Raw genomic sequence first — 20278 nt, forward strand, 5'->3', positions numbered from 1 at the left:
CATCAATTGTCTCAGCATCCCATCATGCAAAGCACATTTCTTTTTGAATAAGTTTCCCATGCATAATTGGAAAGGTTATTCTGACACCAGTTTCAAACTTCTATTGTGCAAGTAGTCTTTCCTTAAAACTCTAAGTGATCCATAAGGATCACTCTAAGTTCATCATTCCTGTAATGAATTCCTTCATCACAATCAGCAGCAGTTACACCTAGTGAATCATATATTTTCCATATACAAGTAGTAAAATGGTCTATCACCATATGATTAAAATATTCTTGACAAGAATTAGCAGTAGAAAGTTTGATGAGGGATAGCAGAAGTAGGACAAGAAGAAGATGAAGACTAAGATGAAAGAAGAAATGATTATGGAAGGGAAGCATAAAGCAAGTGCAGATGGGGAGGAGATGAGCTTCATCATCTTCATTACTTGCAGCAAATTGCCATTTACTGCAAGTAATGAAGGTGATGAAGATCATAATACAAAGGTGGTTAAATCATCACATCAATACCTCCACTGTTTAAAAGAATGTTAACTTTTAAGAAAAAGAAAGTTTTTTGGGTTTTTTTTCCTCTCTACATTTTTACCTCTCTTCTTGTTTTCAAGAAGACATTGCATTAAATATTTAAGTATGCACAACTTGTAAATTGTAATTACAATTAATTGTAAATTATTAATTATTATTATTTATTATTATTAATAATATGGTGATAATTATTTAATAATCATTTTCTCATGTGTGTGTGTGGAATGGGCTATCATTAGATGGCATCTTCAGTGAATGTTTCAGCAACAGGTATTGAATAATGAGCATCTAAACAGATCAACTCACTCAGTAAGTCCTCAAATTCCCTGGTCAAGCATGCATATAATTACAATTTTCCAATGTGAACTGCATTCACAAAAGATTGAATTGTAAACTTTATTGCACATTATTATGATTATTATTTAATAAGTTAACAGCTTAATAATTACTATTAAACAACACTTGCTTGTTATTAATGACACTATGAAACAGCTCATCCACTTAAACAATATATTTTTAGAAAATCATCACATAGAAGGAAACTATTCATTATTCAAATAACACTGTTCCTATTATTACCATAAGAATCAATAAAACATATATTAACCTTCTTTAACTGACAATTTGCAAGATGTATTCAAATCTTTGCATTCACATTTGTATTCTCCTGCATCATCCATCTGGCACTTATCAATAATGAGTTGATGACGTCCGCCATCCAACATTTTAACACTGATTCTGAAAGAATATAAAACATAATACTGCTTATATATTTTAACAAAATTTTCAAATTACATTATTATTATTATTAACATCTGACCTCAAGGGCAGTATACACTATAACACACAAAGCTCATCCAATAATCCTTTAAATTGATTCCATGTGTCTACTTTCATGACACACTCAAGCAATGCATTCCACTCACCAACCACTGTCCGTGTAAAGAACCTGCTCTTCACTCCTCTACTCACATGCTCCTTTTACAGTTTTCAGGGATGGCATCTTGTTCTACTGACTATCTCATTCTATGAAAAATATCTTCTATGTCCACCTGATAACAACCCCTGACTAGCTTATATGTCTCAATCATATCCCCCTTCCTTCTTTAGCCTATTCATGAGACTCTGCAACTTATATTTTCTCAATCTGTCCTCGCACTCCACATTCCAAAGACCACCATTGTGAATCTTCTCTGGATCCTTTCCAACATATTCTCATCACCATGAAAACCCACTGCCAAATCTGTGCACAATAATTCATATGAGGCCTTATGAAGGCCTCATACAATGGTATTATAATGATTGAGGTGGACAACTGAGCAAGCAGTGAAAAAATCAAATACAAATTTGATTTTTACAACGTATCTAAACAGAGTAAACAGATCCGTTGCACTCACAACAATGAACCAATTTTTTAAAAATTGGTTCAATGTTATGAGTGCAATATTATTATTATTATTATTATTATTATTATTATTATTATTATTTCACACCTCCAGGGAGTGAAATAATCGAGGAGAGCACCTACTCTACAACTCTGTCTCCACCTACTCAGTCCACCAACTGACCGCAACTACACCAATGCTATCTACTGCTGACCACCACCACCACTAATATTTCCACAGACAATCACAAACATCCATGACCAAGGCAGGATTTGAACCCACAGCCACTTGGTTGGAGAGCAGATACACTAACCACTCGGCCAGCCAAGCTGGCAATATGTATCCATGGCAAAATATGAAAGATGAGTATGTGGAGAGAATGAACAGGAGATGAGCAAAAGTATGGATTTGTAGAAAGTGCAATATTTTGTAAGAATACAAGTTGTGGAATGCAAAAAAGATTGAATGAATAAAGATTACTGTAAATGAAAGAAACAGAAAAGAAATGAATGCTAGTAAGAATGAGAGAGTGAAAGAAACGAAGAAGAAATAAATGAAAAAAAGTGATAATGGAGAAAAGGGGGGGGTAGAAGGATACCTGCCTGGAAGATGTATAAGGAGGGTGTGAGCAGGGGCTTAAAGAGTAGGTTCTTTGCATGGAGAGTGGTTGATCAATGGAATGAGTTGCCTGACATTGTGGTGAATGCAGATACATTGAATGAGTGTTTAAAGCACCATTTGATGGGATTTGTGTGTAACAGTATTTTCCTCCTATGATTTGTCTTTTGACCCCATGGAGGTCTGGTATTATTATTATTTTTATTATTATTAAACAAGACCTCATGGAGTCAAAGACTCATCTAGGAGGTCCTTTTATCTTACACATCTCATCATACCGTGTCTTAAACACATTCAAACTACTTGCAGACACCACGCTCTCAGGCAAGGCATTCCAATCACTCACAACTCTGCACGAAAAAAACCTGCCTCTCACTCCCTTACTCACACCCTCCTTATACAGTTTCCAGGGATGACCTCTGGTTCTCCCCTGATCTCCCACTATTCTCTGTAGAACTTCTCCACCATTGATCCTATAACAACCCCTTACCAACTTGTAGGTCTCTATCATATCTCCCCTCTTCCTTCTCTCCACGAGACTCTGCAAATTACATCTTTTCAATCTTTCCTCATACTCAACATTCCAGAGGTCAGAAACTACCTTAGTCAGTCACCTTTGGACCCTCTCCAACATCTCTTCATCCTTCTGAAAAGCCGGTGACCAAATCTGGGCACAATAGTCCAAGTGTGGCCTAATCAAAGCCTTATACATTGGAACAAGTATCTCCCTACTTCTACATGTCAGTGTCCTCCGCATCATTCCCAGAAGTCTTTGTGTTGTCTTCACAATTTTGGCGATGTGTCCCCTAAATTTTAGATCCTTATCCACTATCACCCTCAGATCTCTTATTTCCTCTACTTCCAACAATATATTCTCACCAAGCATAAATTCTGCATCCCATCTTTGTTTTCCAAATTTTAAAACCTTACATTTTGCAACATTGAACTCACATCCCCATTTGCTTGCCCAATCACTCAATTTATTCAAGTCTTCTTGCAAGGCCACAACATCTTCACTACTCTTTATGGTTCGTCCCAACTTTGCATCATCTGCAAACAACTGAATATCTCCATCCAAATCTTCACCAATATCATTAATATATAAGTTAAATAGTAATGGCCCTAAAACAGACCCCTGAGGCACTCCACTAGTGACTTTCCTTTTCCTGGATATTGCACCCCCATACACAACTTGTTGATACCTATCAGATAGCCAATCTCCAATCCAATGCACTAATCTAATATCCAACCCCATCTGCTCTAGTTTGACTGTCAACTTATCATGAGGTACTCTATCAAAAGCTTTTGCGAAATCCAAGTATATTACTGTGTATCCTTCTCCTCTGTCCAAGGAAGCAGTCACTTTATTGTAATAAGTAAGTAGATTACTAAAACATGACCTCCCTTTAGCAAATCCATGCTGTCCATCAAAGATTATACCATTGTTGTCAACCCAACTCTGGATCCTAGTTCTCACAAGCTTCTCCAACAACTTAACCACAACACCTGACACACAGATAGGCCTATAGTTTGATGCTTGAGTTCGATCACCTCCTTTATGAAGTGGCACAATCTTGCCCTCCTTCCACTCTTTAGAAACTTGACCAAGTGCAAGACTTGTATTAAAAAAATATTTAAAGGCGGGTGTCAACTCTCTGGCACACTCCTTCAGAATACGTGGTGATATATTAACAAGTCCCACAGCCTTATTTACATCTAGTTTACTCAACTCCTCAAACACCTCTTGCTCACTTACAGTCAGTCTCTCCTCCCCATCATCAACTGCTCTTAATCTCTCCATGAAGTCACATTCACAAGATTGAAAGATCTTTATGAATTGCTCATTAAGTATCTCCACAACACATTCTGCAACAGCTGTCTTTATATCATTTCCTCCAATCAATGTCATCCTTCCATAATCATTCTTTCTTTTGCTGGCTACATATCGAAAGAACTCCCTAGGATTCTTTAACTGCTGTTCATACCTCTCTTTAGCTACTCTCACCAACCAAGTCACCCTCCTTACCTGGTCTTTGTAGACCTCATGAAATTGGTTACTTCCACTTCTCTTATGCTGTCTCCACAATGCCTTTTTTTTCTGTATTGCATGCTTAATCTCTTTATTCATCCATCTCACACCTACCTTATTTAACCTTCTCACCTGTGGTATACATTTAGACATTGCGTCTACTAAATAGTTTTTGAAAATCCCCCAAGCTGCATTGATCTCTTTTCCAGCTAACTCCTCATTCCATGCTACATCTGCAAGCTGTCTCCTGAGCTCTTCATAATCACCCCCCTTGTAGTTCCACATATACCCTTTTTTCACAGGGGTCCTTGCACTGCTGGCAACCACCCAGGTAATCACCTCATGGTCACTTTCACCAATTGGTGGATGATTTGACACCTCATTTATAATTACATCCTCCGATGAGATGACCAAATCCAAGACCCTTAATCCTCGTGTGCCCTCTGTTACATACTGTCTGAGGTAGTTATCCCTCAAAAACTCAAGAAACTCATTTTCTTTACTTCCAGTCGCTATCTCTTCATTCCAGTCTATATGCCATAATTAAAATCACCCATAATGATCACCCTTTTCTTATTTGCTTAGCTTATTTGACTATACATTTCACTATCACCACCATCCACATTACCAGGTCTATAACAACATCCCACCAAGTATTTGATTCTATTGACCTCTATCTCACACCATACTGCCTCAAAACCACTGGCCCTATTTCCCTCTTGCATCTCTACCTTGTATGGACATAACTCTTTCTCTATCATCAATAGCACTCCCCCTCCCTTTTTATCCCTTCTATCCTCACGAAACACATCATACCTTTCCAACTCTATTCCTGTCAGGATGTCGTCCTCATCTAATCATGTCTCACTTATTCCAACAATCTCTGGGTACACAGACACAATTAGTGCAACCATTTCATCCGCCTTGTTTCTTATGCTTCTAGCATTGGTATACAAACACAACAACTCATTTCTGGATCTACAGCTAGTTCCACTGATACCATTCACTCGATGTGATCTCTCCATGCTGGACTGGGGCCATTTCTCTTTCTGCCTCTTCATTTTAGAACCCTTTGCAACAACATCTGTTTCCTCTTGATCCCTGGTCATCCCATGACTTTCCTGCCTACACATGCTCTCACCTCCTCTTGGAGCATCCACCTTTCTCACGCTGTGTATCCCTGTCCACCCTGGGCCTCCCCGTTTCCCTGCTCCTCTTGTACACCCATTCTCTCATTTTCTATACTCATACCACTCACCTCTCCATTCATTTCCACTTCTTCAATCTCTCCTGTCTTACTCTCCTGCTCTTCCACATCACTCCCCTCTCGATCTGATTCATTTTCTCTATTCACTTCTCTACCTTCCAGCAGCAGTCTCTCCAAGCGACTCACACCATAACCACTCAAATGCAGTCCATCGCTCCCATACAGCTCACTTCGTCCCTCAAACTCATTCCACACATTAACAAACTGTACTCCCATCTCCTCACACATTTCAGCCAGAATACCATTCATAATCCTTGCTCTCTGCCTCATTTCACCACAATCATACCTAGGCAACACACTGACCACCCTTCCTGTCACACTATTCTCTTTTATCTTTCCAAGCAGTCTCTTGACATTCATTTTGACATGCTCTTTGTTCTCTCTCAAATCATTTGTACCAATTAATACAATTAACTCTTTTGCTCGCTCCCGCCTCATATCCAATGCCTGAATCACTCTACTTATTTTACCGCCTGGAACTACCTTGTGCATTTTATCCTCTAGCACACCTTTAATAATGGAGTCGCCATACAACGCCACTCGCTCATCTTTCGTTAACTCTTTCATGCCATCATGATTTATTTTAATAGTTTTGACCTGAATTCTCTTAATTTCATTCCGCATCCATTTCATTTCTTGCCTCATCCAATCTAATTCACTTTCCGAACCTCGCGACACATTCTCTCTATCATTAAATCTTTCTAACTTTCTAACTCTCGGCCCCCTCTTCTCACATTCCCTCTCATTCATCCTTCTTTGTTTCCGTACTTTCAGTCCAACATACGTCCAACTTTCACTATCATTCTTAATTATTAATATTAATACTATTATTAATTTACACTACTATTATTAATAATAATAGTTTAAATAAATGGAAAACAATCACTACCATAGATGTTTTCTTCAACAATCTACATGAGCAGTGAAAGAATATCATAAAAGAAGACCATAAAATCTATTGCAAATACATGCAAGAATAGAAATATGAAAGAAGGTATTGTGTCAATGAATAAGAAGGGAGAGGTAATTATTTTCAAACATATGTTCAATGATATGGCCTCCTCCATTAGTATTGGAATGACACACAGAGTGTTGTGTCTATTACAGTCATCCATAAGTATGGATTGAAGTAGTTGCAATATAAGATTATCAAAGTCAATCTCATTTAGCTCAGAATTTCATGGTAAAAAAATGGAACATATTGTAAGAAGAAATTTCACACACAGGCAAATCACTACTTCCAGAGCAGTATTAAGCTAGGCATGTTGAAAGGCAAAATCACAGTCCACTACAACAACGGCTACTTCATCAGGAGCAGGACTGTCTCCAGCTGTTTCTTCACAAATAAGAGTGAAGTGTCTTATGACTAGGGAAGGAGTCTCACTGTGTTTCATTATTATTATTATTATTGCACCCTCCACGGAGGTGGCAGACTCATTGTGGGAGTCATATTTGTAAATTTATGGACACAAACACACACATGTTGAACAGATTATTTTATTAATTACTAATAAAATAAAACTTGACGTTTCGACCCCTGTATCGAGGTCATCATCGGAAGGATACAAGTGTAAACGGAACCAAGCTACGTGCTCATGCCCTGTATACCGGTAAACTAAATCTACATAGTTAGTTAATCCTTTTCCCTAGCCTGACCTCTAGTGATAAATATATATATATATATAATTTATATTTAATTTATATTTATATTAATTTATATATATTATATATATATATATATATTTATATATTATATATATAATTTATATTTAATTTATATTTATATTAATTTATATATATTATATATATATATATATATTTATATATTATATATATAATTTATATTTATATATTTATTTATATATAAATAAATAAATAAATAAAAATAAAAAATAATATATATATAAAAAAAATAAAAAATAAAAAATAATAATAAAATAATAATAAATAAATACAACTACAATAAACTGCTAAAGTCCTCATGTATTAATATTCTTCTGGATAGTTCTGATTGTTATAATACGATTTCTTTCAGTTGCTGTTGAATGTTACAAACACTTCACCAGTTTGTCTTCTTGTAGTGGGATTTTTCTATGGCTAGTTTAGGTTGTTATACAGGTTGTAGATGGGTCCTCCACATTCTTGAAATGGTTAGGCCATCATTTTTGTTGAGATTTGGGTTGTGTTTGAGCATTTCACATGACTCTTTAAATTTTCTCTCAAACCAGGTTTTGGTGCGATGTAGGGACTTGGTATTTTTCCAATCAATTCTGTGGTACGTTTGGAGTGTGTGGTCAGAAAGGCTGGTTTTACCAAAATGGAGGTATTTAATGTGTCGTTTGTGTTCGTCTTATCTGACTGGGATAGTTCGCCCTGTTTCCCCTATGTATGGTATGTTGCATGTGCATTGTATTTTATATACCCCTGGGTGGGCTAGGTGTCTTAACTTATTTGGGGGTTTAAAGGTGGTTTTAATGTTTGTGGGAGGTTCATTCAACTGACAACATATTTATCATACCGAATTTTAAAATCCTTAACACTCCATGCATTAACAACACGTTCTGATAATGTGTGGAAAGGCTTATGTGTTCGTCACACATGTTGAATTGGATTTTAATGGTATTGATGTATGTGAACACAGATTGATAAGAAAATAACTATTTATTAACTTAAAAGCCAATATTTCACTGGTATCATATCCAGCATTTTCAGAGGACACAAGCAAAGTTTGTTACAATAGCGAGACAACCACAATCCGGTTTAACAGTGGGACTAGTATAAGTAATTGCAGCATGCAACACAAGACTAAAGTCCAAATTATGAGCCATCTAAGTTAAAAATAAATTTTCTCAAGGGCTCACTTTAGTGAGTACGGGCATGGCAAACCCGAGGTACCTGATGCTGGACCATGCCTTACTTCATGTAATATACATCTGTTATATTATCTGTAGACTGACTGGTCCTTCCTCTTCTTTCCTTGCTTCTTTCTTCTCTTCTTGCTCCTTACCCCCCCCCCTCAATGCTATTAGAGTATTCGAGGGCTAGGGGTGAATCTTTCCTATTTTGCTGTGTCATTTCATCTTATGCACTATTGTGAGGTACCAACCCGTCTGGCCAGCATGGTGCTATAAGGCCAAATATCTCCCCATGAATGAATGAATAAAATAGGAAAATTACATAGTGGCTCATCCATCACCCAGCATAAAAAGGGATGCATCCTGGACTTAGGCAGAGGGTCTAGGTCAAAAAATATGCTACATATGCAGACTAGTAAGGGCAAAAGTATGGATCAACAAAAAATGGGAACGGAATAAGCTCATAAGAAAAAAGTCCAATTTAGTGAATCCACAAAACCTCTACCACAATAAAAGCTGTTATAGAGAATCACTCAAAAATGAACTAAAAAAAGTTAAACATAGCTACTACCATCGATGATGCTAATGAAATATTAACAAAATCTATCTTGAATTGTGCACTAGAAATAGGAGGTGTAAAAAGGCATTAAGGAGAGGAAAAACTAAGACAGGAAACCTTAGAGCTGATGAAGAAAAGAAGAGACATGAAAAGAAATTTGAATGACATCAATAAAATAGAATATACGGAAATTTGTAAAACTATACGTAAAAGGATGAAACATGAACTTAGATCGTATAATACTAGGAAAATTAAAGAAACAATAGAAAACAATAGTAATATGAAGGTCCTAAGACGAACATTATCAGTTGGAACAAAGGAAATAACTGCTGTAAGAGGAAAAAATGGTGAACTGATAAAAAGAGAGATGCAATAATCAAAAGAATTCAGGAATTTTATACTGAACTCTATGAAGACAAAGACTGGGACATCCAAGAATCATCTATGGATTACTCGAGTGAGGAAGAACATGATGCCCCTGAGATCTTACAAGGTGAAGTGGAAATGGCAGTGCGGGAAATGAAGACTGGAAAGGACCAAGGAGAAGATGGAATTATGGTAGACTTCTTAAAACTGGGAGGAAGCCCTGTCATCAAACAGTTGAGTCGACTCTTCAATAAATGCCTAAAACAGAGAACAATTCTGAAAAATTGGAACAATTCACTTCTAATATTAATTTTTAAAAAGGGCAATAAGGAAGAAATTAAAAACTACAGACCTATAAGCCTATTCCCCACCATATAAAAAGTTTTCACAAAAATTATAAATAATAGAATAAAATCTAAACTAGAGGGAATGCAATCCTGTGAACCAGTTGGATTTAGGAAGAATTACAATACTTTGGATCATATTCACACATTAAGACAGCTCACTAAAAAATCAATTGAATACAATAAACACTTATGTCTGGCTTATATAGACTATGGAAAAGCATTTGAATCAGTTAAAATACTAAAGCACTTGAAACCCAGGGAACTGAGAAACCATATATTGAAGCACTAAAACATATTTACAATAATGCAACTTCTGTAATTAAATTATATAAAAATAGTGAAAAGTTCCCGATACAAAAAGGCATCCGACAAGGTGACACCATATCTACCAAATTATTTACAGCTGCACTAGAGGAAGTCTTTAGAAGCCTTGATTGGGAAACAAAAGGAATAAACATAAATGGAGAAAGGCTGCATCATCTGAAATTTGCAGATGATGTTGTCCTGATAGCAGATAATCTTGAAGATCTGGAAGAAAGGCTAAATCAGCTAAATGAAGCCTCCAGAGAAATTGGATTAAAAATAAACAAAGAAAAAACAAAAATAATGATGAATAAATACATAAACCATAGAACTATCAAAGTTGAGAACCATGAAAAACATATGTATATTTGGGCCAATTGTTATCCTTTGAGGAGTGCCAAAGAAAAGAGATTGAACGAAGAATTCACCTTGGATGGATGGCATATGGGAAAATGAGAGACATATTCAGAAGTGATATCCCTATGAGTCTAAAAAGGAAAGCTTTCGACCAGTGCATACTTCCTGTCCTAACTGATGGAGGAGAAACATGGACTTTAACAGAAGCCCTAAACAAAAAGCTGAGACCAACACAACATCGCATGGAAAGACGTATGCTAAAAATAACATTAAGAGATAGGAAGACAAAAATCTGGATAAGATCTCAAACAGGTGTCATGGATATTGTAAAATACATTAAACAGGCTAAGTGGAGATGGGCTGGCCATATTGCCAGATGCAGTGACAGGAGATGGACTAGAAAAACAACAGAGTGGAGACCAATGGATGGAGTAAGACAAAGAGGAAGACTGAGAAGAAGGTGGAGAGATGAGCTGGAACAAATTGCAGGAGTGAGATGGATGGGAGAAGCAGAAAACCGAGTGATCTGGAAAATCATGGGGGAGACCTTCATCCAGCAGTGGACAGAACCAGAAGGTTGAAGAAGTTAAAAAATAAAATAAGAAAAATAAGAAAAACATTTTTTTTTTTTGAAAAATGTTTTTCAAACTTTTTTCAAAACTTTGGACTACTTTTATTTATTTTTTATTTTTTTACACTTAGATGGCACCTAATTAGGACTTTAGTCTTGTTTTGCACACTGCAATTACTTATACCCACTATTACACCGGATTGTGGTTGTCTCGCTATTGTAACAAACTTTGTTTGTGTGCTCTGAAGATGCTGGATATAATACCAGCGAAATATTAGCTTTTAAGATAATAAATAGTTATTTTCTTATCAATCTGTGTTCGCATCAATACCATTAAAATCCAATTCAACATGTTCTGATAATGTGTTCCATTCACTAACCATGTACAAAATCTATTCCTCACACCCCCTCTTCACCACACTCTTACATAACTTCCAGGGATGACCACTGGTTTTTCCCACCTCACATTATACTCTTTTTATAATCTCATCTTTATTAATCCAATAAAATTCTCACTAACTTAAATGTCTCTCTCACATCAACTCTTCCTCCTATCCACTAAACTCTGCGATCCACATTTTTTCAACCTCTCTCTCCATTACCAGTGATACCTTGCCATAAATTTCTCACCAAGTGGTTTCTAATAGAATGGAATTCAATTAGGAGTTGTTTCAGAAGTAAGACTGTAATAGACTGAGTGAATGATTAATTCCATAGAGAAACACTCATCATCATAAAGTTCATGTATGCTTCCTTCCTTTCCATGTGATGGTACAGCAGCCGTGAGTCCTCTTTTACAGAGCAGTACAGAACCATCTAGTCCCCCTAAATTTTATCCGGGCTCGGGAACCGGCATAGGATGACGAATCAGGCCTATGGATGGGTTAGTATTCCTGACTGTAATCCGTGTGTGTGTTCACGAGACTGGTTTGCCTGCTTGCGGGATGAAAAACCCCAGATAAACTGACGGAAAAAACCCTGCTGTCCACGCCCAAGATGGGCTGACTTGGCTAAGGCTGAGGAAGATCCTTAAGTTCCTCACGTCGTCGATGGGAATCGAACCTAGGACACTCTTTCCCAAGGCATATGGTTGCGAAGCGCAAAGCCACTAGGCTAACCGCACGGACCAGTTATCCCAATTATCAGATAGTTGAATAGGCATAGTTTTTTTTAAGTCACTTTTGATATTTTCTTATCTTTCACCTTCCCAAAATAAGATATTTGGTTGATTAGAAGTTTATTGGAGCAGCAAAGATCATAATGTACCAAGTCAGAGGTTAAAGCAGTACTCCAGGTACTAATAAACAATGATAAAGAGATTAGTTAGAAACAAAATTATTGCATACAAAAAGCAAACTTCAAAAGATTAAATTAAGAAAACTAGTATCTAGATAAAATAGAATATATAATCAAATTAATTTGTATAAATTATTTTCTTTTAAACTTCATGCAGTTTATCTTAGTCTATTAAGAACTACCGGAGGGTATATGACTCAGAAAGATTACTAAAAAAAATTCGTTCCTTTCACAATAGAAGTGCTGGCACTCTCCAGAACATGACGAATGGTAAGACACATATTGCACTGTTCATAGACAGAGAGTCATCAGCAGTCCATAAATACAAATGTGTAAGATGACTCTAACCTATATGGAGGCCTAGCAAGAGCAACTTCCTCTCTTCTGTTTCTAATTTGACTAGACTGCCATGACTAGACTGTTGTTAAATTTCAGGCTTAATCATTTTATTTGTCAGGGCTTCCAGCCATGGTGACTGCCATTCAGTTATTAGATTTGATCTTATAAAATGTCTGCAGTCTCTATACGGGATGACAAACAGTATGTAATAAATTAGCAGCTGATATAGCCATTGCATCTGCAGTCTCATTTTCCTCAACTCCAATGCAGCTGAGAATCCAGAAAAGCTGAATATCAAAATTAAGGACCTTCAGTTTGTACATCAGCTGTAGAACCTCACAAAGCACTGGATGTGGATTGTATACAGGATATAAGAGTGCTTGTGTAGAGCTCAATGTGTCTGTATAAACTATACACTTTTAGTACCAGTTTTCTTTTATATGCACAAATACATGCTGAATTGCATGCAACTCTGCTATATAATTACTGCAAGGAACTAAGATCTGATTGCACATGATAAGATAAAGTGAGGAAATACACCAGCACAACCAAAATGTCTCAGATTTTGAATCATCAGTATAGATAGGAGGGAAATCTGAGTGTGCTACACTGTGTGATTTAAATTAAACAACTGCATGTGAACGGTTGATGGAGTATGAGACTTCATTAATAGGCATAGTGAGAGGTTGTGGGATGGAGTGCAAACCCTCCATGGAGGAATACTGCTATATTCGGTGCAGGTAATGTTATCAGCATTCATGCCAATAGCTTGTATAATCTCTTCAACATACCAAAGGTATGAATGGCAAAATGACATGTGTGGCATTGAGCTTCCCAACACAGAGAAAGGTACTAGTGTGTAGGATGCCCTGGAAGAAACTTTAGATTTAGGGCATACTTATGAGACAACTGTTTTGGTCTAAGTCATAGGTGGCCAACAGCAGGCTCGCAGGCTGCATGCAGCCCATAATATGATTTTGTGCGGCCCGCGATAGGATAAAAACTATATGGTGGGTGAGACAATTGTAGGTGTCCTCCCGCGATGAGTCTTCGGACTCCTTGGAGGTGTCAGGAATAATAATAATAATAATAATAATAATATATTAAATTATATTTTTTTATCAATTTAGCTATTAGTTTCGACCGCAGATTTTCTGATTGATATATTAGTTATATTCATTATTTCTGATGATGGAAATAATTTATATTCTCAACACAGAATGAAAATTGCTTTAAAAAGATTACTCAATTTATAAAATCTACTGCTTCTCTATGCGAGTTGTAGTAGTGGGAGTGGTAGATTTCTATGCTCTCCAGAGTAATGCATCATTGAAAGTTACTTGCTCTGCTCCGGTTACAGTGATCAGTTTCAGAGGCTCAGTTTCACAGTTAACAGTGTTATTGTTGCAGTTTGTATCCCCTGGTCAGTTACTTCAGGCCTTTGTGTACTACGAGTAAGAAATGTAAGATCTGTGAAGAAAACAGGTCATTTCAGGAGAAATGGGAAAATGAATTTCTGTTTATAAACAATAATGACAACAAACCACAATGCCTTGTGTGTTTGCAAGTATTGTCTGTGCACAAGGAATATAACCTCAAATGCCACTGCATACAGCACCATGCCACTAAATACCAAGAATACGTTGGACAAGTTTGTACGTAATTTGAAGAGAAAGGTTAGTGCTCAGAAATCTATTTTTACTAAACCAACATCAATACAAAAAAAGCTCACTCTTAGCATCATTGTTATAAGCACAGAGATAGCAAAAGCAAAAAAAAAGCATTATCTGATGGTGACTTTGTAAAATACTGTTCTGTGAAAATGGCACGTGAATTTAGGGAAGATAAAATTGCCAGTGAGTTTGAAAGCGTCCCACTATCAAAACAAACTGTAACAAAAAGACTCGAGAAAATAGGTTTTCACACATTAAATAAATTAAAAAGTGTTATTACATATTCAGCTTACTTCTCATTGGCTCTGGATGAATCAACTGACATAACAGATACAGATCAACTTCTAATTTTCGTTCGAACTGTTTCCAAAGACTTTGTTGTTAATGAAGAGCTACTAGCATTAGTCATTGCATAACACAACCAAAAGTCAAGACATTTATGATGCAGTTATGAAGGTTGTACTGGTGACGTCAACAATCTCACAGCTATTGTGACATATGGCACTAAATCAATGCGTGGTACTCAAATAGGCTTAGTTGGCTTACTAAGGAAGGCTGGAATCAATTGCACTGCATTATACATCAGGAGCTTCTGTGTGGTAAAATTCTGGAGATAGAGGATGTTATGAAAACTGTAATGAAGTGTGTGAATTCTAATTAAAGGTGGAATTTAATTAAGGGAAAAAACGTTGAAACGATTTTTTGCTTTGAGAAAGGAAATAAAACAGTTTTTAGAGGAACACGAGAAAACAAACGAAGAACTAATCACAAAACTATATGATCCTCATTTTAACAGCTTACTCACCTTTCTAACAGACATCACACACACACACACACCACATGAATGAACTCAACATGAAGTTAGAGGGACGTAACCAAACAATCTCATATTTAGTTGGACACCTAGATGGGTTCATAAGTCGACTGAAAGTTTTAAATTCACCCTCGTCAGAGGAAACTTGGTACATTTCCCTTCCTGCAGGAGGTTGATGGAGGAGAGCCATGACACTGACTTCAAGTTTTCTGTGCCAATGTTAGACCAACTTTTGGAGCAATTCAGTAAGTGATTTTCTGACTTCAGTGACATGTGGCCACAACTGACATTATTTAACAACCCAATGAAATGCAACATTTCAGAGCAGCATAACTCTATTCAGTTGGAGTTATGTGACCTTCAAAGTGAACCATTTTCCCAGTCAAGGTTGGAGATAGGCATTGACTTTTGGAAACTGGTACCAAGGGAAAAATATCCTGCATTGAGTGATTTCAGCTTGAGAATTGCATCTATGTTTGGAAGCACATGCATATGTGAATGCACTTTCTCAACTATGAGGGCAGTTAAATCTTCACAAAGAAGCCAACTGACTGATGACCACCTTCAGGATTTGTTACGAATATCATCATCATCATCATCATTGAAAATCGACTTTGATGAACTTGTTGCCGCACATGAACGCCCACAGTTCTCATTAAGTTGTGTTACATGTAAAAAAACCAGAAATATGTAATTAAATTTAATTTAACAACTTATATTTAAATCGATTCAAGTATTTTATATTGTTCTCCCAGTAGTAAAATGATTTAACAAATATAGTAATTCAATACATATAACTATTGCTTGAAAAAATGCAGAGTTTATTTTTATTTAAGTTATGTCTAAAAGTGTGCGGCCCGTGACGCTACCACTCATCATATATTGGCCCTCGTATAGAATGAAGTTGGCCATGCCTGGTCTAAGTGATAGAGTTGGTTCATTTGCTAAACATAAAGGCTTTGAGTGGGCAATGTGAGAAAGGCTCCAATAGCTATCTGTATACCCTCATGATGGACAAGATCCAACCATTGGATCTCATTAATCATGAGGGTATGAGATCTATAAGCCAGATAAATAACTGCATGATAAAGAAAAGCAATGGAAATTGATCTGTACCCTATTTATAGAGGATAGAGTGTGAAGAAGATTCAATGCTCTCTTGCAGTTTTCTCTTAGTTGACAGATGTGTGTATGTAAAGCTTTCTATCAAAGATGAGTCCCAAGAACTTGGCTTCTGTTGCTACTGGAATAACATTTTGTCCCAATCTTCTGAAAACCTGAACCCATAAAGAAACACAATCAATTGCTTGTTGAAGTTGTATTTCAACTCCCTACATGTTACAAGATTGAAAGTAAATTGTGAAGTCATCAACATACAGAGAATTGCCTACAGTGGGAGGAATCTGTTCAGCGATTGAGTTAACTTTGACAGCAGAGTGTCATGCTTAAGACAGAGCCTGGTAACTACTTTATTCTTGACAATATAGCTGAGAAAGGCATACTTCTCACTCAGACTTCAAAGACCCAACAAGACAGAAAGTATTCAATGAATATGGCAAGGTGCCTTCTGAGACTTGGGTTATAGAGATCTTTCAATAAGCCATATCTCCAGGTTGTGTCATAAGCTTTTTCCATGTCAAGGAACACTGAAGCCAGACTTTCAGGAATCCATCTCTTATATGCGATTTTAAATGATTCAACTGGTATGTCACAGTTAAATGATATCTACAAAAGCTAAGTTGAGTATTGAAGAGAAGATTGTTAATTTCTATCCTAGATGTCATGTTTCTTTATGGGTTCAGATATTCAGAAGATTGGGACAGACTGTTATTCCGGTAGCAACAGAGGCCAAGTTCTTGGGACTCATCTTTGACAGAAAACTTTACACACACACACACACAATCTGTCAACTAAAAGAAAAGTTCAAGAGAGCATTGAATCTTTTACACTCTATCTTCTATAGAATAGGGTGCAGATCAATTTCCATTGCTTCTTCTTTATCATCTATCTGCTGTAAATACAAGAGAAATTTGCCAAAACCGTTTTCTCTAATATCTTATAAAGACAGCTGGTCAGAGTAATAGGCCAATAATTGTTTGCTTGTTTTGGATCATTTCCTTGTTTTGGGATGGCAATGCCAATTGATTTATTTCAAGAATCTGGAACTCTTCCTCTGTAAGTATTCTGTTGTACAGTAAAAGAAGGCAATCCATAGATCATGACAGAAGATGTTTTATCATCTCATAATAGATATTATAAGGACTGGAATGGAGTGACAGTAAACGGAGACAGTAAAAAGAGGTACTAAAAAGAATCTCCTTAATGAATGGCTGATTGAACAGCTCTCTACTCCAGTGATAGAAAAAGTTTGTCCACTGTTTTTCTTGTTGCTGTTTCAACATTAAAAATTCAGGGTATATTAAGCTGCTGCTGATATTCTAAAAAAATTTCTCCCAAAGGGTCTGCAATAACTTTCAGAGCAGTAATAACACATCCATTATGGATCAGTGTTTTGTATTTACTTTTCATTTTCCAAATTTTATCTCACACAATATTTACACTTTTTTTTTTAATCGAAGATGATGTCAAGTGAATCCAATAATGTTTTTTAATCTGACATCTAGCATAGCATGCTATGGCTTAAATACATTTGAACACAAGAAAATTTGATGGGGTAGGATATCTATGAAATATACCCTGATCCAAATTCCAAAAACATACAGATGATTTTTTTTTTTTTTTTTAATTGCAAGTGTTGCTTTCTGGACAATACAGTCTGTCTGTTACATACTTCAGTGGCAGGCATTTGGCTGACTGCTTTGGATTAAATTTTTGCAAGATGGAAAAAAGTATTCCAGTCAGACTTGCCATTTTCAATGTGGACATCCATCCATGTAGTATAAATGGTTTCTGTGAGGACATAGTGCAAATCGTATAAAAGCGATCTTTCATAGATGTCGACACTCCATCATGTAAGCAGCAGAAGAATGGCAGGAGAACATATTGCAATATAAATTGCAGAATATTCCAGATCTAGTGCACATCTATTGCAGAATAAGAAAAACAATATCCACAGCCCACCTACAGTACAAAATGTACTATAGGTTTGCAAATAATCTTTAATTGATGGGAGCAACATAAAAAAAATGAAAAAAATGAGTGTGAGTAGGTAAATGGAATTAGATACTGAGTCTAGTATTCAAAAAGTTGAAGTCATTATTATCAAGCATTTGTTCAATGATATGCCCTCAGCAGTTGCAAGATAAAGGTATCTTGAGTGATTTCATTTAACTCAGGACCCATTGATAAATAATGAAACATATTATAATAAGAAATCCCACAGATAGGATAATCACTACTGCTTACAGAACAGTATTAAGCTAGACCTTTTGGAAAAGAATATGTGTGCCCACCAGGATAGTTACTCCACCATAAGCAGGACCATCTCTAGTTCTGTTCTTATGAATAACAGTGAAATTCCTTAATGTGAGGTCCTCACTGGATTTTAAATGTTTTCTGCAGCCAGAAACAGAAAGGCTTATGTTTTCGCAGCAGAATCTTGATATCATCATTAATATTTTGGCAAAACCCACAACAATTCTACTGTAAAAAATTTTCTACAAAGCATAAATGTGTCTAATTTCTAAGTGGATATTGAAGGTTTGCCTTTATCAAGTTTATATTTATCCATTGATTTCAAGTAGGGGTCCATCTCTTCCTCTTGAAAAATGCTCAATACATCATCTGATGTGTCAGGATCATTTGGTAAAGTTAATTTAGCTTCTAATGGATACCAAAGTAGCATCCATTTTGTCAGTGAGGGTGTCTAGTGGTTTATCTTTCAGTGATATCCTGACCATAATTTTCTTAATAAATGGGTTCTCATTGAGTGATATCATTTTTGGATTTCTTTCAGAAGTGAGACCATAATACGTGGAGTGAATGCTGTGTGTCACAGAGAAGTACTTGCAATTATAAAATTTGGGTATGGTGAAATTATCATATGATGATATAATTTTGAGTTGCTATTGATACTTTCTTAACTGTCAAATTCTCAACATACGAGAATTTCAGGACAGGTCTGGTGGTTATGGCTAGCTTCCTTTCTGCATCTTGATATGATATATTTTGTTCTGTTTTAATCTTTTATATTTATTTTTCATCCTTCCACTGCTGATATACATGGGAGAAAGCCGGATGATCTCCCCAACAGATAACACATTTAACTTTCTTGACCGATCAAGATTTATTATGATATTCTTTACTATCACATCGAGTATAGCTAGTAATCAACAAAGGGCAGTTTTTGGGCATGCCCACATTTCTGACATTTAAAGCATATCAGGGGATTAGGAATGTACAGCCTAACATGGCAGTTGAGATACCCTGCTTTTACTGATGTTAATAATTTAGGTGTATTGAAAGTGAGAACGTATTCCTGGATGGAACCAGGTGACTATCCCTATATATCAGAATGTGTCTCATACCTATCACGTCTTGATCTTTGAACATATCTACTCATCAGAAACATCAAGCACCGCCCATTCTGGAAGAGTTGAGTGTTTTATGAAATGTTACTGTGATTGGTATTATATCCATTGATTTGCTCTCAGCAGTTTCTCAGAATGCTGCTGATATGATGTTTCCACGAGAATATCACCAAACTGCTATCTCTTAAGTGTATTGTTCACCAATACAACCCAATACAACCTGCCAGTCCTACTAAACCATTTTTTGGACATGATTTTGTGAAGGGCAGATAATGCCTCATAACTTACCTTCTATAATACAGTGACAGCCAAGTTGGATAAAGGTAATGGGTTTACAGTGATACTGCAGGACTTTGCAAAGGCTTTTGATAGGATATTACATGGAATTCTAATAAATAAACTGCAACAAATGGGAATGAATATAGAGCTGTTAAAGTGGATAACAAGGTGGTTGATGGAGAGATAATAGGCAGTAGTTTATTATT

General features: G+C 36.2%; 1 protein-coding gene across 1 annotated transcript in view; it reads right to left on the bottom strand.

The window, feature by feature from the left end:
• The window catches only part of LOC150096673 (twitchin-like), a 2440784-nt gene that overhangs the window by 1817017 nt on the left and 603489 nt on the right, over nt 1-20278 (bottom strand). The window contains exon 27 of the mRNA XM_090408679.1: nt 1132-1262. Coding sequence (XP_090264805.1) covers nt 1132-1262 — 131 coding nt within the window. The remainder of the gene's footprint in view (nt 1-1131; nt 1263-20278) is intronic.

This window comes from Typopeltis vanoorti, chromosome 18, assembly GCF_054136105.1.
Source record: "Typopeltis vanoorti isolate ZY-2024b chromosome 18, IOZ_Tvanoo_1.0, whole genome shotgun sequence".
NCBI lineage: Eukaryota > Metazoa > Arthropoda > Arachnida > Uropygi > Thelyphonidae > Typopeltis > Typopeltis vanoorti.